The sequence below is a fragment of the Teleopsis dalmanni genome, chromosome 2 (genome assembly GCF_002237135.1).
Source record: "Teleopsis dalmanni isolate 2A chromosome 2, ASM223713v2, whole genome shotgun sequence".
Lineage (NCBI taxonomy): Eukaryota > Metazoa > Arthropoda > Insecta > Diptera > Diopsidae > Teleopsis > Teleopsis dalmanni.
The window spans coordinates 221,551,498-221,579,118 of record NC_051847.1 but is presented as its reverse complement, the minus strand read 5'-3'; the positions used below and the strand labels follow the sequence as shown (position 1 = coordinate 221,579,118).

At 26.0% G+C, this 27,621-nt stretch overlaps 1 protein-coding gene across 2 annotated transcripts; it reads left to right on the top strand.

Moving 5' to 3' along the window:
• The first annotated feature begins 795 nt into the window (after positions 1-795).
• Positions 796-27,333, top strand: LOC119677419. 2 transcript variants are annotated; one of them, XM_038088757.1, is made up of 15 exons: positions 796-1,758; positions 4,787-5,756; positions 7,377-7,524; positions 12,648-12,712; positions 22,798-22,911; positions 23,063-23,200; positions 23,418-23,555; positions 23,673-23,761; positions 24,207-24,334; positions 24,571-24,690; positions 25,849-25,994; positions 26,062-26,233; positions 26,307-26,665; positions 26,741-26,938; positions 27,048-27,333. In XM_038088757.1, the coding sequence occupies exons 1-15, from the start codon at positions 1,741-1,743 to the stop codon at positions 27,173-27,175; spliced, it is 2,931 nt and encodes a 976-aa protein (XP_037944685.1). In that variant the 5' UTR covers positions 796-1,740; the 3' UTR covers positions 27,176-27,333. The 2 variants fall into 2 exon arrangements, with proteins under 2 accessions (XP_037944685.1, XP_037944684.1); XM_038088756.1 differs by having other exon boundaries at positions 12,648-12,889.
• Positions 27,334-27,621: the final 288 nt, after the last annotated feature.

The window sequence follows — 27,621 nt, the reverse complement described above, 5'->3', positions numbered from 1 at the left end:
TAGCATAAACTAAAAGTTTAAATACATGTTTATGAAGGCTGCACATGCGCTTTTCCTCATCTCTAGTATAATGAAGATATTGATAAATGTTTAAAATTGTACAGTGGAAAATCTGTACAGATATATTTTTATAGTTATAACTAGAATTTGTAATAAGTTATGTTGAATATTATTAGGTGATCTGTAATAACTAAGAAATTGAAGTTAACATTCATTGAAAGAATTTTTGTTAAAAATATTCTTAATAATTTTTAAAAATAATCAAACACAGTCACTTTGTGGTAGCTGGACTTTATTTCTTTAATAAGCTAATAAAATTAATTTTATATAATTAAATAAAGTAATTATAATTTGTATACATTATTTAATTTTAATAAATAAATTATAATTATGAAGGCTATATTGTGACATTGTATAAAAATTATTTATTATTACGAATATTGCAAAGAATTAATGCAAAATAATAAAATAAGTACATTTTGTAAAAATTACAAATTAATGATAATTTTTCTAGTTGCATTATGTTATTTGAAGAGTATGCAATTTATTGCACGTAACAAAAGTATAATAAATTCTAAAGATTCATTTGAGAAACAACATGAAAAAATCAATAAACCTTAGCAAAAGAAAGACAGATGAGAATAATTTACTATCATTTCCAGTGTGCTGCAAATACGTCAGTAGCTACACCATTCTATCTTATGATTGTACATAATGTGTTGTTTCACTCTAGCATAAAATCCAATGCTCATACAACCACATTCTACCACTTCAGGCGAATGTATCTTTAGTTGCATTTTGAATCGAAGAGGAACTAGACATTGAAAAGATTGTAGCACTTGGTGAATAAATATCAAAATGTGTATATATTACCTAAAGAATTTTGAAAATAGCAAATTTTTTAAAAAACTATTTATAAATAATTATTAAAACAATAAAATTAACAAGTAATTTATATAAAATTGAATTATGCACAATTTAAACAATATTTGAATATGTTAATAAATCTACTAAATCTAATAAATAAAATGAAGTTTACGATTTCGAAAGAAAAAACTTAGCAGAAAGGTGTCAAGATAGTTAAAAAGTCTGCAATTATCGGTTAATTAAAAATTAAAATTTTGGAGCACTTTGCAAATTTTTTCTATATATACACCCAAAAGAGCCCCCGGAGCGTCGTTCGTGTACTGCGAAAGTTATGTTGTACTTTTACTAATTTTTGAACGCAAACCGATTTGCCAATTTATCAGCATAGTGAAATTGCAAAATGTATTGAATGTACAAAGTGTAATTGTTAATATTAAAATATGTAAAATATGAAGGAAAATCCTCCGATATCCTTACCATATATTTTTCAGAACTTATTACTCACAAGTTCGGTTTTTTTGGATTGACACAAATGAGAAAGAGAAGGCCAGCAGCGCAGTGGCCGTTGATTTTAAAAAGAGAATAATTGGAGTATAGGTATTGAATTCGCCTCAAATATACCAAGTGCATTTTATTTGTATGACCCCTTCGACCCGTTCTCCTAGTGCTCAATAAACAAGCATACAAACACGAAAGAAAATAAGCTGCTCTACTTCATAATACAAAAATTTTTGGTAATTTTATTCCAATGTTACTGGATACGCGTTTACCATTTAGTTCCCTCGTTCCGTTTGTTGTTTCGTTTTGTCTTATGCGGTTCGTTTCAACGCTCGGAGCGCTGATTATACAATTTAAATAAAACAATAAACCAATATGAATACTACGAAACAGGTTTGTATGTTTTTTTTTATATAAAATTTTGTTGTTTGTTAATAACAATACCATTAGTATTATTAATATTGATATTTGTAAAATATATTTGTTGAAAAAATAAATTTGTCTACTTTAGCGGATAATATGTGGGTGGTGGGTCAAAAGTCGTCAAGGTACTTTTGAACATTTCCAATTTATTGGAAAAAGGAAATAACAGTAGCAACGATGTCTGGGTGTCCGTGAGAAGAAAAGAAACAAAAAGAAAACAGTTCCATACTAGAATTGTCCAAATTTTTTGAATTAAACATTTACTAACTTCTATGATTATTGCTTTTTACAATGTTATATATATTAACATTATAACAATGTTGTTAATTTATAATTAAAGAAATTTTTGTCAATCACACTCGAGTATAAAATTTAGTATGTTAATTAAAATATATTTAAACCTTGAAAATATTATCCATTATGAGATATACATCATTAATCAAAATGTGTATTTACTTTTAATCATCTATAGTTTGTTAGAATATATTTTTAAAATAATACAATATATTAAGAAAACTGTAACTACGGTAAGGATAATAAAAGTCAAAAAATCAAAATGATTGCAAGCAATGACGAAGTGATCATAAAGTCTTTGGGTAATCAATGTTTCTGTGGACCTCTCTTGATTAAAGTAGGGAGAATTGAGAGAGTATTGAGAAAAAGGGATATAGGTTCATGTCTCCCAAAAAGTAGTGACTCCAAAATTGTAAAGAACAATATCTCAGTTAATGTTTTAAAAATAATAGTTTGAAATTTTCACACATTAATAAAATTCTTCATAATTTCTCACGTTTTATCAAATTTGTCATAAGTAATACTAATAATACTAATATATGAAATAGAACTGCACACATAATAACTTTAAATATTAGTTTAAAAATTAGGCACAAACACTTTATGTTATATACTATATTGGGTAAAATACATATACAAAATTGTTATTTAAGATTGTAGTATTACATAAAAATTGTAATTGAATTATTATATATTAGTTGAAATTTTAATAGTTTGAATTTTTTGTTATTAATTATCTTGTGATAATTTATTTTATAAAATTTGTATACTATATATATATTAGGGATTACACTGATTGCGATCGATAAATAATTAGCAATTATTTAATAAACATAGGTTCGTAGACATCTTAATTTTCACGTTTTATTAAACAAACAAAGAGTTTTTATTGTTTAGTCGAAAAAATGTTGAGCTTTTTAGGAATTTTTTTTTTACCGAAACAATACCCTAATATGTATGCTATTACTGATTTTGCATTTGTCAATGTGGTACATGCATTTTTGTGGCATGTGGATTCCAAAAAACCATAAGATGCCACAACTCATCAGACAAAATTTAAGTATTTGATCACTTCAGATGTTTTCCGCTGTCTTCTCTCCGAATGTGTGAAAACCGTTTTGATTTAGGTAGATTCAGGTTTAATCTGTTTTATACAGAAGTAAAAAATCTGATCATACTTCTTAAATAGCTCGAAATATCGAATGAAATGACCAATGTCATGACCAATGCCAGCAAATGCAGCACGCATTTAGAATTATAAAATTTCGATTTTCCTGAATTTTATTTGACGGTCATAAAATAAAATGGTTTTATAAAATGAAATATAAAATGAGTGCCATGAATGCACCTATGCGAGAGCCAACGGTGGTTGGCGCGAAACGGTTCAGAATCTTGTCAAAATGTTCATTCTCTCTACGAAATTCTTCTTTGGACAAATGTTCAGCACACCTTTCAGAACTTCTTTGTATTAAACCTTAACGGCAACAATCTACCATACGCATACGCAAACCATCGTACGTGATGATGCTTGAATTCTTGTGGCCATTTATGTGTCTTCATTTTTATATAACCTCTCTGTTAGGTAAATTGGACTATATTTAAAAAAATTTAAAAATTTTTCTCACTAGAATAGACGATGTTCGAGAAATGACCAAAGTCATGCAAGTTCATTAGTTACTTCTCACTCTCAAGTATAGTTCTCTTTTAATATATGTTGTCTATCGTTCTATTATAATGTATGTAAAAACATTGTAATTTTTGGGACTTATATGGTTTCAGATTGAGCTCAGTTTTAGTATTCGCTACATGATGGCTGTATTTGCTATGTTAGCTTAATAAACCAAATAGTCCTCCGTGCCAGAGTTCTAGTCATGAAAATTTATTAACATTGAGGTGTTCGGGAGATAGCAATAGCCACTTATAGAGTGCCGCTATAAACTTTAATATCAGTATCAATTGTCATTAGGTGAAATGTACATGTGTTGCTACCATTTCGAATGTTGCAATTTAAAATTGATTGCAGTCCAATTGAGTCATCTTGCATTTGGTTACTATAGTAAATTTTGGTTCACGATCAAAACTTACATATTTACAAATCAAAATAAGCAGATTAATATAGTGATAAGTTCCAAAACAATTTTTTAAATTTAATTTAGTTAAATAAATAATAGTAATAGAAATAATAGTTGTTGTTATGTAGTTAAAAATATTTCTGTAATTGTATAATAATAAATACTTATATATATATATAATACAAACAAAAAGTATTACTATTTAATTTCAGGTATCTAAAATTAAAATGTGTACATCATTCAAAAACAGATTAGTTTTAATATTGTTTATGTATTCTTGAAGAATTTTATGAAAAAGAGATTATATATGATCTCACTTCCAGAATGATTAAGTTAAAGAGAAAGGCAATAATTCTTGTATGCAGCATCTTATCGGAGAGTTGATTTATGATTATAAAAGAATGTGCCCTATTTTATATTTTAATACATACTTGTGAACTTAGGAATATAATTTGGGGGAACTTATTTAAAAAAGTGCTTATAAAACATATTTTTTGGAAAATCTCTATACAAGTATATTATAATTGATAGCGTATCTTATTATACACAATATATGAGTATATTATCATATTAGATCGTTTTAAAAAATATAAATTTGTAATTTTCCCCTTCTTATGCTTTGTGCTTTACAGAATTCGCATTCGACGACGTTGACACACATGAAGGCGACAATAATTTATTTATCGCCTTTTCTGCAGTCATGTCAACATGTTCCTGGTATAAATGCAAATGTGTCTCCAATTGGTAGCGGCACTGGTGCTGGAACGCGTGTTAACGAAGGTGGTAGCATGTGTCAGTCTCGGGAGCAAAAAAATTATGAAAAATTTGTTATGTCAATGAAAAAAGAACCGGCAGCTATTTTTCCAACAATTCAAACATCATCAACAACAGTAACAGCAACAACAACAACAGCAACAGCAACAGCAACAACGACAGTGAAATCAAATGTAGAAGGGTTAAGGCAGCAAGATATGAGAAACAGAAGTTCTAGGAACAAGGAGAGTAGAGAACGTCGCAAGCATTTCTATACAAATTCTGTGTTAGTATCAGCACCGCCTGCACAAACACATAAGAAAAGTGTAGTTAAAATGGATACCTCTTCGACAACAACAAATAATCCAGTAAAGAAACCACCAGCATTTTCGTTATCGGAATCAATACAAAACGATAAGATGAATGAAAACGATGATATAAATGTTAAAACAAACTTTCAATTAGTTGATAAATTAAATTTAAGGAACACACATTTAGTAGTTATGCCAATCTGTGAAAGTAGTTTAGAAAATACGGCTGCCACAACAATGAGTGGTATATCGCCAAACGCAATGGAAATAGCCAAAAATACTAAAATTAATTCGCAAACAACGACGCTTGAATGTAGGTGCTTTAATGAAAACAGTGATATTATCGACGAGGTTAATGTACATCAATGTAGTAGAGTTAAATTTCATCAGCTTCCTAGACGAACGTTTCAACTAATTTGGCAACAAATATTATTAAGGAAAAGACTAACAAATGCAATAGTAACAGCAAAAACGTTATACGTTATGATACTGTTATTACTGATATCGTCGGCCAGCTGCTGGTCAGGGCGTCAAGATGGTAAGTGAAACTGTAATCTTATTAATCGCACAAATGAAAATGACTTCAATTATTTTTGGTTAATTTTACTTTATGTTATTAATGTATTGCAATATTTTTATAATAGTAAGCCTATTAACATATAAGTAATACACTTTAAAGTACTCATCTTAAAAAATTTTTAGTTTATTTATTTTTTCTATTTTTGTTTTAATAAAGAAATAACGGATGTTATTTTAGTAAAATTTCTTATGTAAAGTAATATGTTATATCCTGTTATTCTTCTTTGCTCTACTCTCATAAATAAATCTCTTTGCTATTTTCACTCAATAGTGTTTGTGACCATTTAGATGATCCACTGTAATGTGAGCTCCCTTGTATTCTGATATTAAGTTTTATCCGATGATTTTGTAGAAGTGTACTTGCTGCATTTGATTTGAGAGAATGCAATTGTGAATTAATGTGCGTTTTCGCAGAATCTAACAATTTCAGTGCTCTGTCTTTGATATCTTGTACACTCTCGACGCCCGACGCTCGATTTTCAAGTCTTTGTCTATGTCGTCATTTCTGATGTTCCATAGAACTTGTACTGCACGTCTCAGTACAAAATATTCTGATAAGTTTAGAGTTTCCTAATGGTGGTGGTTATGATTTAGTGACTTAATTGAATAAATCTCAAATGGTTAAAATAATTTTAAGCCTTTAAAAAGGCCTTCAAGAAACTTCAAGATCTCAAAGGCTAAGTCCGACTAAGAATTCCTCTAGAAAATAGTTTGGCTGAACTATTGGTGTTTCGAATAAATCTCAAATGGTAAAAATAATTTCAAGCCTGATCTGAAAGATCTGAAAGGCTAAGTCCGACTAAGTTCCTCTAGAAAATAGTTTAGTTGAACAATTGCACACTGCATGCGAAGCATTTTTTTGGCATACGTTTGGATAGTATTTAGAAATATCAGTCACTTGTTTTGATAATATGAAAATGTAATTTCCTTAAAATAAGTGTATCATTTTTTTTTACTTCAACTGTAATAACGGTTTAATTAAGTGTATTCTACTATATTGTATAGTTAAATAACAAATAAGTTAGATATGTTTTAGTTCAATTATTGTTATTTTACTCCACCCTCAGAAATGTATTATCAATTACTTTGAACAATTTATTAAATAAAAAAGACACAAATCTTTTAATAAATGTCGTTGTAAGCGTAACGTATTTCCTTCATTTAAATAAAATTAATAACAGCAAAACTACACAATTACTTTTGAATCACTTAAACGTAATTTTGTAGAGGTGGAAAGGAAAAACCGAAGAAATATTCAAAGCAACATATATACATATAATGTATAATGTATATGCACTTTAATGAAAATAGATCTTTTATGTTAGTAAGATACATGAAATTACTGAAATTGTTTGAAATTTATCTTTCAAAAATTGATAAAAAAATTTTTTTTTCTGAATTTTACACATGAAAGTCAACTTATTTGTCCATTATTTCCTAAAAAAAATAAAAGTATTAATAATGTCATTATATTTTACATAATATTTAATAACTAAGTTTTGTTTTATTGTAGATTTATATTTAGATTTACATATATTGAGAATATTTGTATTATCATTATTTAAACTTGAATTTGTAGCTTTGTCGAATTGTACATTTCCTGCACGTTGGGAAGGATCTTGGTTCCTATCGGGCTACCAACAACCTATACACATTAAAGGATCACAATTCAGTTATCGGGGTAAATGTGCGGCATCCGAGGGTAACAAATATTTAATAGTAGATGAGTAAGTACAATTTTTATATTTTTCAAATTTTATTTACCATATATGAAATGAGGTGTCAAAAAAAGAGATATATAATCGGATTATTCAATTATTTTAATGCCAATAAACTATTACGAAATTATAAAATAAGTTAATTTATGCAAATTTTATGTAAAATTACTTTATATGAAGTAAAGGTGCTTTAAGGTAAGATAAGATATAATAAATATTAAAATAAAAACAGAGCATATTAATCATTTATATTTTAAACAAAACATAATAACATATATATATAAATTGTGTAATAAATAAAAAAGTTTGCGTGTTTTGTGTGCTTGTATTCTTTTTGAAGTATCTTTACTTGTGTAATTCTTTTATTCCTTTTGAAACTAAGAGTCTTCTATATAAAAATAAAAACTTAAAACTTTTAGCTTATAATAAAAAATTTTAATTTTTTAATATTTTAAGTTTAATATTCGTAATATATTTTTGCAGTTGCTATGCATTTAAATAAAACTTTAATTTGTAGCTGAAATGTGTGTTATAATTTTTTCTGAAAATCCATACAAATAAGTTATACAAAAAATGAAATTAACCTTCATACACATTTGTACATGTTAAAAATATATTATTTAATTTATAAAGTTGAATTAATTTTAATATTTATTTTGTTTTTTAAAGCGTTACAATTTTTTTATTATTTAAAATATGTATACTCTATAGTTATAAAATTATTTTTAAGTTTATAGTTGAAAGTTTTAAAAAATTATTACTTTGAATGAATAATATGTTATTGTAAGGTATTAAAATATAAATATTTAAAAAAATAATGTTAGAAATATATTATATTGTATTATACATAAACTTCATATCCTATGTCGAAACTGTGTAAATTTTATGGAATTATACAAAGCGGTTTCAAAAGTCTTGATTTTCAACAATTCAATTTCGGATTATAGTAAAACCACTTCCGCACCTATATGTGTTTTCCGATTTATTCTCAACCCACAGATCTAACTCATTGTTAAGCATGAAGTTTTCATGTTTTCATATTTTCTGTTCATTTCGTTTACTGATTTATTTAAAAAATATTAATTCTTAATATTGAACTAACATTCCCCATATATATCCACCTCTTTATACATTCTCTACAACATAATTTTTCATTACTTTGTGCATACTATATAATTTATATTTTTTTTTACTTTGAATTTGATATTGTCCATGTTTAAACTGTTTAAGTAGTACATAGATGAGTATTGACCTCTATAGTTTTGATTTGGTCTTTCTTGTTTTAAAATTAAGAAATTAGAAAAATCGCAATAATTGATTTCATATGATTTACTCAATATAATCACTTCTTGCTGCCAATAAAGTTAAAGTAATTTTGAAATAATGGTATTATTTTTTTTTTTCTCATGTTGCGCAATAGATCCCAATATTGCCATTCAAATGAAATGAAAGTCAAAAGTATTTACGTACAAATTAATATCCATAGCGTTAAATAGCCTTTTCAAATCCAGCATTATAAATTAATTAAATGGTTTTAAATATACACAGATGGCTTTTGATGGGACACTAACTACCATTACGTTTGCGGCACTATCCTATTCTAGTTCTTTAATCTTAGAAGGTTGCCTAACTAATGGTGCATCTGTTTTTTATAGTTGAAGCTTACGCTATTAAAATTGATTTCAAATATGCAATTGCTTCAAAAGGAAAATTCGAAGTATTCTTCGAAAACCGGCCTGCTCTACAAACAATCTTATCATTTATTATAATAGTACGGTCATTCTTAGTTCAACAACTCTGAACTCACTCACCAAAACGGTAATAGTAATGTGAATTCACGAACATGAAAGTATTACTTGGAATGACTCGACTGAGCTAGCCGCGTCTGTCACTCAATTAATGCTCTTTCTTTCAATCCGAATGGCATAAAGTTCTAGTTTCTCGAATCTCAAGATAATTAAATCGTTGTATAAGAATCGGACATACTTTCGTGACTCTCAAACATCTACTCTGACTTAGCCGTCAAGAATTTTGCAGTTCTGTAGTGGTCTCATATCACTCATATCTTTTCATATGCTTATTATCTTTTCAATAGTTTATTCATATTAATGTTAATGTAATATTTGCTTTATTGTCTCATAAATATTATTTTGTCATTAAATTATAATTTACATATTTCAAGAAAAGAAAACCTCTGCTTCCAATACTTTCTATTTGTTAAGTATTTTATTATGTTATATTTATGTTATAAATGAAAAAATAACGTCAAATACTTCATAAATATTATTTTGCGGTTTCTTAAAATCTTTTATCAACTTTCAAATAATATATTGTTTCGATTTTGAAGCTACTATATCTTTATTTTGATATATTGATATTGGTTGATATATCAACTTATCTAAATTTTTTATAGCATGTATCTTTGCCCTTTTTTCCTTTTATATGAAATTTTTTATAGATATTTTTTTAATATTATTTTATTCCATATATCAAATTTTCTTTTGCTATTATGTTCCACTCTGAAAAAACGCGTTTTTTTTATCTATAAAATTTATTTCTTATGTTTCAAATTTTCGAATACTCCATTTTTTGTAGTACTAAGACATATTTATTTCGTAACACTATTTCTTTAACCTAACCCAGGAAATCGCTGATATTATACATTTATTGACGAATGCATTATGGTTACTGATATAAAACATTAACATAAACTTGTTTAATATAGGATAGATCTATGACTTTTTTCTTTCTAAGCTATAATCACTGTCTTCTTAATGCATATTATTATGTAACATATATTCCGTAAATACATAACGTCCAATGTAATGTCCAGCGAAATCGAGTTCTGTTTTGTTATTATGATAATATAATATATTAAAAGAAACTCTCAATAATTTAAACCTTGAATTCAATATATTTTTCTAATATTTTAAAAACATCTATTTATTTTTTATTAAAATTATTGTATTCTTCTATATACTATATATACTCGTATAATATGTTTTTCATTTTTATAATTGTGCAAAATTTTTCGTTAACGTAAACATATGTTTTAAATGATTTCAATCAATTAATTCCGAAAAGAATTTTATACTTAGTTAAATGTTAATTCTAAAAATTATAGATCATGGCGCTAGTTTAGTCTCACCAGGTGTTTTATATTAATAACATATGTATATAAGCACAAATAATAATTTATAACTGAATAAATGCTTCATTAGTTCTACTTAAGTATGAGTGCTCGTATTTATATTGTCATAAAATAGCGAAGAGGGACGAAAGCAAAGTTCTAAGGTCAACGAAGTATCTTTCTGAATGAATATGTAAGTAGTTGGTTGGTATGTGTGTAATTTCTGTGGGTAAAATTGCATAATTTTATATTCAGAAAATTCAAAAAAATATAAAATTTATTGTTCACAAACATTGTTACATAAAACAAAAAAAAAATTCGTTTCTTCAAATTTAAATATCCACATAAGTGTAACAAACGCAGTACATACTGTGTTTTCAAATGTATCTGAGCTAAAGAATGTTCGAGTCGAGTCGAGTCGAGTAGAGTCGAGTAGAGTTGCAAATGAAAATAAAATGAGCAACAGAAATGTTAACGAAAACGGAGGGTGTAATTTTATGCTACTCACTTTTGTTTACCCTCCCTTTTTTGCTTAAGCTCCGTATACCCTTAAGGCATGCAAGTGTGTACATAAATATGCACTTGGGAATGGCGTTTACTGTCAACGAAATAATTTCTGGAAACCAAGCAATTTTATCAAAATATATATATGTGAATTTTTATGTGCAGACAATTATGTGTATGTCTAATTTATGTTTATCATGCTTTTATAAGTATGTATACAGGGTGTTTAATGTAGTTTCAATTCTTGCCGCAACTTACATACGTATATGTATATGTTTAAGACAATATATGTATATTTTTTCATATTTACTTCAGATATGCAATTTACTTATTCCTATTAACATTTAAAAATTAATTTCAATTTAGTTTTTTGATTTTCATTTTTTATCTACAGCATTTTTGCACAATTTTAATAGTAGTATTTTTTTTCTTTTATATAATTACATTTGAAGTTGTTAATTTTTTTTTTTTGACGGAAATAAAGCTTCATCTACAAGTTTTTTCAAAATACTGATTTTACATCTTATTTCAGAATATACAGCAATATATTTTTTATAAAATAAATTCATTTAATGAAAAACTTTTAATTATTTAGAATTCTAAATAGTAGTTGTGCCTTAAGCTTCATTTGATTACGAAGAGTTAATCAAATAAATCATGGTTTCTCAATCAACCCTCAGATGTAAATCATTACTATATTTTTTTTTAGATCCATTAAGAGATCCAATATTTGTACTAACTTCTTAATAAATATACTCGATGTGAAGAATTTCACGGACAATTACACTTTGGTGTACAATCAATCCAGTTTAAAAATAATTTTTCAATGAATAATTATTTTATATGTACTCTATGTACTCTATAAATCGAATATTTTCTTACTATATTTAATAAATTGACCTTGTTATGTTAAAAATATTAAGATATTCTTTATATTTATTAATTAAATTTTAAACTATATAAAATTCTATTTCTAGTAATGAATTTATGATAATAATTTATATTTATCCGATCAGTTTTAATGGTCATCAATAATGAATATATATGTATATCATATATTTTCATTTATCGTTCTGTGAAATATCTTAAATTCGGATTAAATAAGTAATTTGTTTAAAATATAACTGTATCACACAGCAAAGTCTGAATAGATCATTTATTTAAATAAAATAAATGTTAAAACTTGTATATGCTGCTCTACATATAAAACATTGCGATTCCTGTTAAAATTTAGTATATTTCATATGAAGTTGATTCAAGACATTTTATTTAGAAATTTATAAAAAAAATATGCCTCATACACTCTTATATATTAGAAATAAAGTAAATATTTCTTTATGATAACAAGACAAAGAAAATAATCAGTCGTTTACTTAGTTATTCATACAAAAAGCAATCATATGTTAGTGTGTATATAAAAAAGATAATAACACAAGTAATGAAACAAATATATTGATGATTCATAAACAATTTGATTTGATGATAAATGAATTTTTAGGAAAGGATGTCATCGGTGCCTGGTTATCTATGAGAAGCATAAAAATGTGCTCCAGTATAAAGAAAGTGAGTGCGAAGGTGATAGTATGTATATGCATCAATCGAACCCATCCGCAATGGCGATGCGTAGCACTTTAGCAAAGAAACAAACAAGTGATCATATGGGGGGAGCTCATCCCAATACGAATTCAAGACTATCATCATCGGATCAATACTTGAGATCCAATGACGATATGAATGATTGTAAGCATTAATTTTAATACTTCAATTTAAAGTTTTAATTTATGTTTATTTAATTATTTTTTTTTTTTTAATTTTTTTTGTAATTAGTATTATGTATTGCTACATAAAATAAAGATGATTTCTGAAAAAAAAAATCATCTTCAAATACATAATTTAAATACACATTCCTTTGATTTAAAAATATTTGATATGATTTCGAAACATATTTTAAATATTATTTAGTTAAATTTTTTGTAACTTGATTATTTGATCTATGATTTATTTTTGATTTTTCACCAAGTTAAGCATAAAAATTAATACAAATAAAAACCTTGTAAATAGTAAAACCAAAAATTACTCTGCATAATACAACGAAGTTATTTATGTATTTTTATTAGTTTTGAATATTTTTTTGTAAATTTTTTCAATTCATGGCAAGGGTCCTCTCTAAATTTTATTAATTTTAAAATTAATATTATTAATTATTGTTAGTGTGCAAAATCGAAAATATACATACATATATATTTTCAATATAAAATCAATAGTTTGTGATACCAAAAGTATTAGCGGAATAGCAGATTAACCCGTCCCAACTTTTGTAAAATATTTAATATAATTACTAAAAATTCAAAAATTCGAAAATTCAAAAATACAATTCCAGAAAATTTCGAATATAAAAAATTTCAAAATATTTTTTATTTTATTCATAATTTAATAAAATCTTTATTTCTTGATTTTGATTATGACTGTAAATAATTGAATTTTGTAAATACAAAATTGTTTGTTAATATCTTTACATATATTTATATATATTTGCAAAACTCTATTTACATAAATATTTATAATGATATGTATTTTCCTTAATTAAAAAGTTTTAAGATATTTCTTATTGTGTGTGCTTTATAAATTATACTTAATTATAATTATTTTTATCCTTAAGTTTAATTGATTTTTTATTTAAACGCGGTAATTACACGTAATTTAGTTATGTTATGAAAGTTTAGTAAGCAATTTTCGCGCACAAATACAAATATTTTAACGTACATTAACATAGATGAGGTTTAAAATCCTAAAATCACAAATAAAATTTATAATCTTTTTAGTTAATCCTTATGCAATGTATGACGTCATTGTCGTATACTCATATTGTAAATATATCATCTCATTGAACACCACGTCAAGACGTCATAACTCGAAATATAACTAAAAACACTTTTGTAACTAATATAGAAAATATATATATACATTATTTTATATATAAACTAAAGCCATTATGCTGATGAAGTTTTTTATTCACAATAAAATATTAACAATTTTTTCTTATTGTATAATTATATATTTTTCATTTTTGTTGCACGCCTAAAATTTATATATAACTTAAGTTATATATATAATTATTAACGAATTTTTGTTATATTAGGACCTTTTTTATTTAAATTTAAACCAAAATAATTCGGTTTTATCAATAGTTTTATTTAAATATAATTTTATGTGTGTGTCCTAATGTGCGTATCGTCTAAACCCCATTTCAGTTCCCAAATGTCTTTGATGCACTACATCCAGCTAAAAAATGTATGTATTTAATTAAAAAGAAGTTACTTTAACTTAAAGGAATAATTTTGTTAGAGGATTAGAAATTAAAAAAAATTTATATTTTTAAAAATCAGCATTAGAATTTAGAACTTTTTGTATTATTGTAGAAGTAAACAGTAAATACTTTAAGATAGCCTGTAAATAAAGCTAAGGTTATTTATTTACAAAAAATATTCATATATTGTATTACTAAACAAAATAAACAAATTTATTAGCAAAAAATTCTATCTGTTTTTATAAATAGATTTTGATACAATAATATTTAATAGGTGAGAATAACTTTTTGTTTAAGCTAAACATATACTATAAACTTCAACTCTGTATATATTACTGTATATAATATGCTTCAAATTTTTTTGGACTATCATAAGAAAATATATAATAAAACATATATAATAAGAAACTTTTTCACTTCATTTTTGCAAATTTTTTGATACGTACAAATTGATATTTATAGTGAATTAAAACACTATACTCGTATGTACGCATTTATATCTTATATTCAGAGGAGAGTATTTCATTAGTACTTTATTCCATATAATCTTCTTCTTAAACAATTTATGAAAACATAAAAACAAGTTTATAGTAGGTTAGGTTAGGTTATATCGGTGATTCCTAGTGGATCTACGTAGACTTATTGTGTTACCGTATATATTGGAAAAACTCAGGGTCTAAAACCACCTAGAACCTTCAGCGAAGCATAAGATGCTATTTAGTGTCAGCTCCTGTAACTGATCCAAGTCCTCAAGAAAAGGGACTCCTAAAGTATTAAGTCGCCGCCGTGCTTGAGCTGCGCAAAAACATGGTAGATGAGAGACACTCTCATCGTCTTCCCCATAGCTGCGACAGATTTGATTGAAATTAGGGAGACCTAATCTTCTAGCATGGTTCCCTAGTTTACAGTGATCTGTAAGTAAACCTACCAAAAGACCGATATCTCTACGGGGTATCTCAATGAGAATTTTAGCTTTAGTTTATAGTAACAGTTTATAGATTGTATTTGAACTATTGCGTATGATATCAGCAATTTAAATTTAAAGTGTTTTACATTTTTTTTTGCCGGATGGAGTGTATTTATGTGTGTACTTCTTTATAAAAGCAGTTATTTTTCAATTCAAATATTTAATTTATGACCAATATTCATTTTCTTTACATTTTAACTATGACCAAATATAAAATGAATAAAAAATATATATATGAAAAAAAAAAAATTGAAGTCATATATATTTATCTAACTAAACAAATGTTTTTTTTATTATTATATAAAACCTAAATTAAAACAATTTTAGTAATCAATTAAATTATTAAATTATATAATATAATAAATTATTCATAAATACCTGATGAGAAATAATATTAAAATTATCGCATACAAATTACTAAGACAATTTGTAATTATAAAAGATGATGTTAAGTATACTCTTGCATATCTCAAATACATAAATATAGAGACAATACTATTTGTTGTAAAAATACTCGAACTAAAGATTTTACTAATGGAATTAAACTTTTAATATATTGCAAATACAAATATGAGTTTTATAACATAACCTAAATTGAATAAAATTGGAAAGGGGATTTGTTGTAGTACCAGAGCTATTGCATGCTGACCCTACTATTTAGATTTTAAGATAGCAATTGCTTTGACTTTAAAGTGCGGAGATTACCGCATGTAAGAGCACATCAAACAAGCAGCCCATTTAAAACTATATTATTATTGTTGCAAAATTTAAAAAAACACGCTTTAAAATATTTTATCTTTCCTTGTGTATCAGTAGAGTCCTCGAGTACTCAAATAGGATGGGTATTGCTTTTAATGGCGATGATGCTCTGATTTTTTGAAATCTATTGCTATAAGATTGTACCATTTTCTCTATGATGGTTCGCTATGAACAATGCCTATAGTTTTACCATCCTGTTGTTGATGGTACCGATCTTCGAGTATTTGACAGTACTAATAATTGGTACTGTTGTTAATAATTATGTTATTATAATAGCAATATTTGGTCAATAATAACATGAAACATTTTTTATATTGTTATTGAATCAAATAATATTATAAATAAACCAATTTTTTTAAATAATCTATTGGTTAACATCCTTTTTAATGTGGAGTTTTTTATTGCCCAAAGCCTTGCAGATGTGTATCTTATTTTAAAATATTTTATATAGTTTTTTATCTTATTTAAAAAATAAAACTTTTGAGATTGGTTACTTCCTCTTGGCATTTGTTAGGGATTTCTCTTGGGATTTCTTTATATACTTCACCTTTCCCATAATATTTAGTGTTATGAATGCACGTTCACATTTATTCGAGTTAATTTTTATCATAATTTAACTCTTGAGTAGTTCCTTCTTAATTATTAAAAAAAGTTGCATTCTGTAGTTAGTATAACAATTAATAAAATTTTCAAAATCATTGATACCACTCTTCTTCAATTGATGTTTTAAAATAGTTAATATCTTTTGTAATTTTAAAATATATTAATTTTAATAAGCGAATATACACAGGTGTGTGTCTTACTGCTGTTTCTAATACTTACATATAGATAAAAATACATTCAAATACTGCAGTAACAGGCAAAAAAGGTCATAACAATTATTAAATCTCAGACAATCGTTACCTATAAGACTCCTCTTTCCACAACACGATAGGGTAGTGTTGCGAAATGACTATCTACCTGATATATAAACAATATTGTACTATCTAATGTGGTAAAACACTGCAAATGTTTTGAGACTTTTAGTGTGAGTATGCGGTTTTACACTTAGTGAGGATGGAGATACTACCTTTTCAATGATCAATTCCTTCTGCTCTTCAGGCTCTTCAATAAAAGAGTTTCTGGACTTCGTTATACATGGCCCGAATATGTATATATGAGACCCCATGCTCGTCCTACCTGTGTCCTTTCACATTATATTATATTATTATATTATATTATTTTGAGGTAGAAATGTAGTAATTGCCATTGATCGACAAGGGGTAGCTTGCGTAAAAAATATTTCTCGTCAAGATGCTGTACTTTGTTGAGTCTCCAACCGACTTCTATTCTACCTTGCAGAGTCAAAGCAAATATTGTTATACATATATATAATATAACATTCAACTACATAAACGGATTATATAAAAATACTTTTAATATAATACAAACTGTAACAGTAAATATCAGTAGTTTGGTATGTGGCTATTACTAGGGATAATATTTAAAATTATCTTGTTTGAATGTTTCTACATTCAGTAAATTATATGCATTATTATCTTAATGCTATCGATAATAATTGATCAACTACTAATATTGTAAGAAATGAAAAAATTTTATACTTGATGTAAAAATTACATACTCGTGATTATATTATTAAACAAATTCAACAAAATTTATATAAAATTTCAAACGATTTTGAAGTCGAATTTTCTGTTTGGTAAAAAATTTAAATAAATGTGAAATTCAAATACCATTATTCACAAAAATATCTTAAATTATTTTTATTAAAATTGTAGTTTTGTAAATTTGTAAATATGTATGAGTGGTTTTTATTACATACAAGAAGCTTGAAGATACTTAATTCTTAATTCTGTTGAAGGGTGAGAGCAAAGTGCTGTTCTACATTAAAAAGTGCATTTAATGATAATGTTTTTTTTGTTTCGTACTTTATCTAAAAACAATTTCAAATGTAACCTAATGAAGAAAATTAATTGAATAGTGACCAGAGATGAATTTCACATTTATTAAAATTGTTTGTAAATTAAATGTGGTTTCATAAAAAGTTATGAAAAATTTAAATTAAACTTTGGTTATATGTTACATTGATTTAGTTAACAAGAAGTTATAGAAGTTTACTTTATATCTAATTTAGTAAATGTAATGCATTTCAAATGAACCAAAACCACACAAAGAAAACCAGTGAAATGAATCATTGAAGTTGATGGATAATATGTATATGAAAAATATACATATACATATATGTATATGTATCTGTAGAATGTAGAATTAAATGCAAAAATAACAACATGTTCGTCTCTGAACTTAAATTGTGCAGATACTATACGAATAGATACTACGAATAGTACTCAGTATAATTATATCTTTTTAATGTAATAGTGCAGTTATAAATTTACAGATGTATGTATACTACATTACAAGTATGCAATGACATAGGTATAAACATTCCTTATTACATATATATAAATAACTATACATTTGAAATTAGCTAAGAGGATGAATATAGCAAATTGCGTTGAAATTGAGACGGGTTAAGTTTGCGGTTCCCACATAAACCCATATTAAGCTTTTCGTTTAAGTATTTTTTATGAAGATGAAGATAACGAATTGAAGAGCAGGAAGCGTATGAGTGTGTTTTGTAAATTCAATTAGACATCTTAATTTGGTTTATTTTAACATTATTTGTTTTTTTAGTTAATTAAAAATAAATGCAAAAAATATATTAATATTGTAACAGTATAAGACCGTTTAAATTATTAAATGAAGTAAGAAGGAAATTTCATTTCCTTTACAGGCACTCCCTCGTTAAAAAAAACACACAATTTATTAATAAACATTGTTAAACTATTTTAAGCAATTAATTATTTATTTTAGGTTTCTTTATGAATACAATTTACAGATTTTAAGTAAGGAGAACCTAAATACGAATAGCGAGTTGTATGAAAAGTAACTATTTTCATAATGCGTTAGTTTTAAACTTCATTCATAATAGTATTAAAAAGAGGTTTAGATATATAATTATAGCATATACATATAATATATGAATTGAAAATATAGCTTATATTTATAAAAACAAAATTTGTGAAGTAAAAAAAAGAACAAAAAATTAATTTAATTCTGATTGCTTTTGGTATTTTCACCTTACTTTATACTCAAAAGTATGTATATAACTACCACGAAATTATGCATTAAACTAGTACACCATATATCATAATTATGAATTAATTAAATAATTTTTAGTGATTTTCCCTTTTAAGATACACCTACTCGAATTGAGGTGAGGTATGCTTGCTTTTCGGTGTCATCAAATTGCGTGTTATTTTATTTATTAAATCTTATTTTTCTTATGTAAAATAACATTCATTTATTTCGTGTATTATAAATATGTTTGTATATTGTGTTACTTTGGTCTTTGTTTGCATTTTTTTAAATTTTGTTAAAAATATTTCATTAAATCATACTATTACGTTCAAATACACGCTGTAAATATATTTGTAATTTCATTTTGTAAAAATTTTTTCATTATAAAACTATTGAAATAAAGTAATATTGTTTTTGTTTTTATATATATTTATATTATTAGTTTAAAATTTATTTGTACATAATTTAAAACAATAAAATTATTTTATTGTTAGTTTGTTTTTACAGTGAATTCGTTTGTAAACACTTTATTATTATATAAAATGTATATATTTATTATATATCATATTAATTACTTTTTGTTTCTCAATATTATGCCATTAAATATTTGAAAATGAACGAAAGCTCATTTTGAGTGTTTAGAGGAAAACAAAAAAAAAAAATAAAAATATTAAAAACATAAAATCAAAGTAAAAGCATTTAAATAATCATATTTCAGCTAAAATAATAAAATATGAAAATTTTCTATAAAGAATGAATCAATCAACAACCACAATTTTAACAAGAAAATGTTGGGATGGGCTGCCCGGTGACCGCTAGTATAAAAAATAAATTGTCATATATATATATATATTTCATGTTAATTATTTAAAAATGTTTTTGTGTATGTGATTTTTAGTTCCCTCATATTTATTTAAAAACCAAACTCAACAATTTCTGTTTTGTATTGAAAAACAAAAAAAAAATAATTAAAGTATTTGTATCAATGTGCTTATAGACGTTTTAAATGTTGTAATTGTAAACAATTAAATTTAGTTTTATTTCATTCATTCAAATTTTTGTTATCATTGTGTTTAAACAATTTTATTATGTGTAGAGTTGAATTCTATTAATTATTCTATAAACACAATTTAAAAAAAATTTACATTTAAAATTTTAATTTAGGTTTTGAATTCAAAAACTCCTTTTACTTTAGCTAAGCTTTGAAATGATTTACTATTGTTTTGAGTTTTTATTTTAAATTAAATTAAACGAAATTAAATTAAATAAGCACTTTTGGCTTACGTATGTGTTTGTGTTTTTGCTTGTTTTTTGTAGTTATTTTGTATATCTTAAAAAAAAATATAGTATGTGTGCTGTAGTTGTAATTTATTATAATACTATTTCTATGAATTTATTATTATTTTCTTTCTCATAAATGAAAACAATATTTGACTGAGTGTTGATTTTTAATTTTCAACAAAGAGAGGACCCTTTACCGAAAACTAATTTTTTACTTTTGTTTTATATACCACATTTTATGCAATTAATGCTTAAAATACAACACACAAAAAATGGTTAATAACTAACTGAATGAAGAACAAAAATACATTGAAATATATATATTAAAAAAATAAAAGCATAAAAATATGTGAAATATGAATTTAAATTTTTAATTTATTTAAAATTGAGTTCGATACCATAATGTACCATAATAAAGAGAATTGCATCAAAAGCAATGTGTTAAACCATTCAGTTACAAATTAGTATAATAAATGGTATATAAAAATGTTAATTTTTTTTTTTGCGTCAAGGAGGAGTGGATTGCCTACGCACTGACCACAATCCGGCGCCCCGGAAACTGAGTGCCCGACTCGCACGGACTAAACCATTCCCCTTTATACCCCTTCAGACCCTCGTCCTACCCCGGTACTACGTTAGTATTACTTCGAGGTAGGGTCTCTATTAGTTATTTAAGACTTCCATCGGTGTGATCTGTGTCTAGGTCACGTTGCTGCTGCAGGTGATTAACATTGCCCTTCGTCTTGGTATGATACATCTGCACACCCCAGCAGTCTGCTGTAAAGGTCTACTTTTTTTAATCTCAGAAACTTTTCAGCAAACAAATATAATTTTAATTCTATAGTATTTAAATGAGACATTGAAATTGTTCTTATCTAAGATTTGTAAGATAAGAAATTCTTATCTAAATCTAAGATTTGTCTAATTATCACCTACCCTGATTATGCTTTACAAGAAAACTTTGTTGACAAAAGGTAACGCTAGCTGGTCCAAAATATTATGAATAGATTGACTAAAATCTTTGCAGTTGAAGATATTCAACTTTGCCTAGCTTATTTAGTTATCGTATTCGCATTATGGCAAAATAATATAAGAATAAACAATTTACATACAATATTGTCTATCATATAATATATAAAAGAAAATTTACGCATATCTACGAATGTATAACTCTCAAAAGGTGATAACGAAGTTTTAATAGTTTTCAGAGATTATACTCGTAATTAAACATAATTTAAAATTAACTCAATAATTAAACTAGGAATTAAATACCGAAAGTACTCTTTATTCTACATTATAGACTTATGTGCGTAATGTTGCACATTATATGCACGCCGATATTGTATAATTATTCTTTATCTGTTGTTTATTATTTTAAGCTAAATGCAATATTAATAAAACTCCAAAAATAAACTTAACTGAGGAGTTTTTAAAAGACTTTAAAAAAAATTTTTACAGCAAACTTTTAGATCCAATAAATTAAAATATCACTAATTTTTAAATTCATTTTTAAAATTATTAAGATTTTTTTGTTTATTGAATATAAACCTTTATTTATGTACATATAAACATTAATAACTATATAAAATATTTCACGGTGTAATTTTGTTCTTCATATTGTTAAAAATTCAAATTCATAAAAGGACTTCGAATATAATCGATTTAGATTATAAAATCGATTTAGATTATTAAATATCTATTTAGTTACAAGAGTTACTCTACTCGTATGCTTAAAATAGATTTGTATAGATACTTCTTTAAAAACTACAATATTACATTTGAAGTGTATATGCAGAATTTTCAAATTATTTTTTCTTAACATATTTTGTATGATTAATAAACAGAAATTGTTGTTTTAGTTTTAAATTATTTTAAAACTCAAAGAAATTAAACCACTCTAAACCACTCTTTTAAAAATTGTATATTTGTAAACTAAATTGTTGCAAATTTTTTCAATTTCTCTATATTGATATGAAATAAAGTCATTCATTTATTATGTTTAATTTCTTTGGGCATAGTAATATTAAATATATTAATTTTGTAGTTTTTCATCTTCTAATAAAATGCTAATGTGTGTAAAACTTTGTTCCCCTCTTCCTTTTCCCTATATCAATTTTTTGTGCAAAAATAAATTTTGTTTTTGAAAATTGTGCATTAATTGTTCCTTTGTCTTCAAAAAATTATGTCCCCCAGGTTTCTGCAAAGGACGTGAAACTTTACAAAATCTCTGTGATCAAATTCCTGGTGATGCACTTTTGTATTCACTCTTTCGTGAAAGTGCGGAACCTGTAAAATGCCCATTAAAAGGTATGTCTTGAAAACATTCAAAAAACAAAAAAAAAAAAAACGAACAAAGCTATATATGATATAGCCATATACCATATATCTGAGTGACATTATTTATATGTATTAATGTGTTATTAATATTGCACATTCTATTTTCTATTTTTTTTTCAAGGACCATTTGTCTTTACATATAATCGTGGCCACGGCGAGTGCAAAAGTCCTGTTTCAAATATAGAAAGCTGTACGGAAGATAGCCGCTTGTTGCTCAGTTTTCAAGCTTGTCCTGATGTGCAAGGCACTGAAAGTACAGGTTGGTTTGTATATTTTATTTTAAAACATATTTGCTTTGTACATAATACTTCAGTAATTATACACTCCAAAGAATTTTTATGAAAAGCTTTGCTTTTTAATTATACTATATATAAAATTAAGTACATTTTTTCAGTAGTACTTCTTTATTTCATTTATGAGTGACAATTTGTTGTATAGGATTATTAAAGAAATTATGTCTTCTTTTCTAATTACAGTTGAAGAGCTTACATGCCTAGCAACTTGGAAGGATGGTAATTCACGTTATCTTGTTGGCCTAGTGTCACATCATCATGCCATATCCAATGAGGAGCGTTATCGCTGTTTCGTTTATGAAAAAATCTCTTCTTTGATGGGTATGTTTATTGTATTTAGTTGTGGCATCATGTGCATACAGCTAACCCTTACCCAAGAATAGAAATTTTCAATGTAATGTAACTTCTTTGTGTTTCTCTTTTTCCATTGAAATACAGGCGGCCCAAGTATGATGAGTTCAAAGGATGCTGAATATAAACTGGCACAATCTGGCGACGCAACATGCAACGGACTTGACAGTGCCGAGGTAAATCAAATTATTATAGCTTAAGTTATTAAAATTTAAAGAGGAAAGAGAACTCTATATACAAAAATTAAAAAGAAAACATCTTGATTTTTTGAGCGAACTTTTAGCGCGATTAATGTTTTCAAGTGGAAAAATTACAGAATTTTTACAGAATAAGCAGTAAACATTTTTATAGAAGTACTTAACCTCTTTTTATTAAACCAACAAGACCTTTGGGAACTTACTTTTGTTTGCAAAAATGTACTTGTATAGTTTAATTATTCTTTTTTCCTTCTTTTAATGTAATTTTAATGTGCGTTGTAGACTGAATCTTGAATTCATTTTTTAATTGGTTTTGTAATACTATATAAATTAGTAAAAAATTAACACATCTTAAATGAGATAGGTTGAAGTGAGTTTTTTTATATTTCTGTATTCAATATGATTTCCTTTTTATTATATGTAGGTTGGTTCCCGTATCATGTCGTTGCGCAAACCGCCATTGGCTGAACGGTGTGACTTTCCGGTTTGGTTTAAGGGACCACGTCATTGGCATGCCTTGATGGGCAACGCTGTCTATAATTATCATTCCAAGTAAGTAATACTTCATTAAAGTGTTTACAACACGCATTTAAATACTTAATAACACTATTACCAACACATATACATAGTTTTAAGCACGTAGGGGTGGGGAATGGGTGTTGTGCATAAAATATGAATGAAATTGGGTCATTCCCATTAGCGGAGCATAATAAATGCAAAAATATTAAAATATGTAAAAGAAATTAATAAGAAAAAATATATAAGTGCATCTATTTTTTCTATTAAAGTGATGGCTCTGTGCACATCATTAAGCCAAATGGTTACATGGAAACGAGAGCTTTATGCGAACAAATCAACAAACAGACTTCAACCGAAATGATGGCTGTGGTTCATTACACTACTGGCTGGTAAGTGCTTTTCATATATAAAGTTATTTAAATGATACTCAATATCGTACTTATTGGTAAGCAATTTAGTATAAGGATACATATGTATACAAGAGATGTGAAAGTTTCTTTAATAAGAATCCTACAATGTTTCTTTCTTATATACATAAACATAGGTCTATATAATGTATATATGATAAATAAAATTTGTCTCAAAAATATTCATTCAATGAAGCGAGATATTTTAACCAACATAATACAAAAATATTGTCTAATCTAAAAATTATTAAAGTTATATGTTACACTTCATTAATTAAAAATATTAATAGTAATTATAGTTATTACAAAATAGTAATAGCATAGTAATTAATTGATTTCATATATACAAATTATAAATTAATAATATAATATTGCCATGTTGAATTATATTATCCTAGATTATTTAAGCTAAATGAAACGCAGTTTAAAAATTCTCAACATTATTTAATGTCAACGGTCTTTCTCTCTTGTTGATATATCTTTCACACAAGTATTTATGCTACAAATCACTAATTATCTTCTTAATTTACAAATTGCAAAAATTCATTTAAAACGTATAGTTTACTAGTTTTTACTTCAACTAATTAAATGAAGTTTTTACATACAAATAAACTCGTATCGTACGTACATAAGACAACATTGTTGGTGCTGCAATTTTGTTATTTTTTTTTAATACATGGTTTTTGCATTTACATTGTTGCTTCTTATACTTTTCAAAAATGCCAGCCATCATACTTTACGTATTGATATGTATGCGTAAAATAAAAAAAATTTAAATAGTTATTAACGGGTGCAATAACAGTTAAAGAAAACGTAAAAGTTTTAAGTTGAATAAAAATAAAAAAAATTAAAAAACCTACCAGAAGGTAGGTATTCCAATGCTTTTATTGGGTCATATAAAAAAAATTCATGTCTTTGAAATCTTTAATCTTTGATTTTCTGAATAAATTATTGTTGCTATAGGTCTATTTAAAACTGCACATCGATTTATTTAATCGATCACCTCCAAGCATGCCTAGTTAAATTAAATGTGTTCAAAATTAACTATACATTAATATATTAATAATTAATGTATTGATAATTCATTATAATTTATTTAAAAAACAAATGTAGAGATTTACTTAATTTTTTTTCGATTAGTCAATCTGGATTTATGTGCATGATGTTTTATCGACGAGATACTCATGTTATTGAAATTCAAACTGGAAAACAAGCATCTAGACTGGAAGATGCATGCGCACCTGATCACTTTGACTTTAACAAAATGCCGTATATAACTTTATTGGGTAATTTGAAAAACCCTTTAAATTTTATTATATAAATTTTATATATTATTTTTTACATTATATATAGCAAGCAATCCAGATCCTCAAATATGCCCAATGGAAGGCTTGTATTACTTACGGGGTGCCATTGGTCCACCTTATTTAACCACCCGTCATAAGCGAAATCATAATAATAAAGCTCATGGTGGACATACTCATCGCCATATAAGTCAACTAGAAAATGGCAATTTACATAAAAGGTAATAAATTTTTTTAATTTTAATATTATTAGCCTTGCCGAAATTCTTTTACTAATTTTTAAATAATTTTTAGACACAGTACATTAAGTTTTCGTAATTCGGAAAAAAATGAAAAAGGTTCTTGGCATGCCAATACTCGTGGAGTGCCCGTACGTAATAGGCGCGCAGCGGTAACCACGATTTCACCTACACAAGCTTTTAATGAATTTAATGTACATGATATAAATGAAGATCTACCATTGAATATTGACAAAGATAGAAATAGAACAACGATAAACTCTATTTCAACGGAGTTATCAATAAAACAAAGGAATAGACGTGATGTTCCTGGTTGTGTTACAAATGTTAAATCTCAACGGCAATTATGGGTGGGATGTACAGAACCAAATGTAATAGATGTACGCCCGCTATGCAGTGATGATGGCGATGAAGGTACTAGATATTAAAAGTTATATAATAGAGAAAATATATAAACGAGGAAATACTCCTTTTTATTTACATTTATAGAATATTCTTGTCACGGGTCGTGGTCGGAAAATAGTACCGTTTACATTATAGCAAGACATAAAGGTACTAAACACGGTGTGTGTATTAGCTACAGACCTACTGAGGGCACATCCGCCAAATTTGTTATTGGTGATGCTTGCTATCGTGGCACGCAAAAACCACCTGATCATCATTTAGTTGCAAATCTATCAGTACTAGGTAATATAGTTTATATAAAAAATCAATTAATTCATTTAATAACAAGAATTCATATAATTTTTGTTTAAAATTATTTTTGAAAAAAATATATACTTTTTTTTTGTTATAGGTAAATGTGGCGAAACTGGATCAAGTTCCACCAAAGTCTGTATAAATATGTATTTAACAACTATTGCTATCTTCCATTGCTTGTGTGCGTTGCTACAAACAGGAATTTTCACATTAAATCATAGATGACTTCAGCACAATTAATGAATAAAACTTTTTATATATTAGAAAAGAATTAAAGGGTCTTTAGCGCCGAATACATTGATTAAAATGCACAATATAATAAATATTTTTTTCCAATTAAACTAAAACGACAATTTTTAAAAATGTTAGTGAAATAAATTTGAAATAATCGATTTCAAACTAAAATAAATGAAAAATTAATTGTAAATATAAATATTTAAGAGATTTGAAGTTTCGAAGTTTTGAAAAATCTCTCTCTACAAAAAAGTGAGTAGAATTATAATGCAATTGTTGAATTACATTTTAGTGTACACAGTTTAAAATGAACTAAAAAGTATACAAAAATCCCTTAATAAAGACTTTTTTGTAAAAACCTTAATTTTAGCTATAAATAAAAATAAAATATATTTTGTAAATATAAGTTAATATTGAAATTGAAATGGTTTGCAATA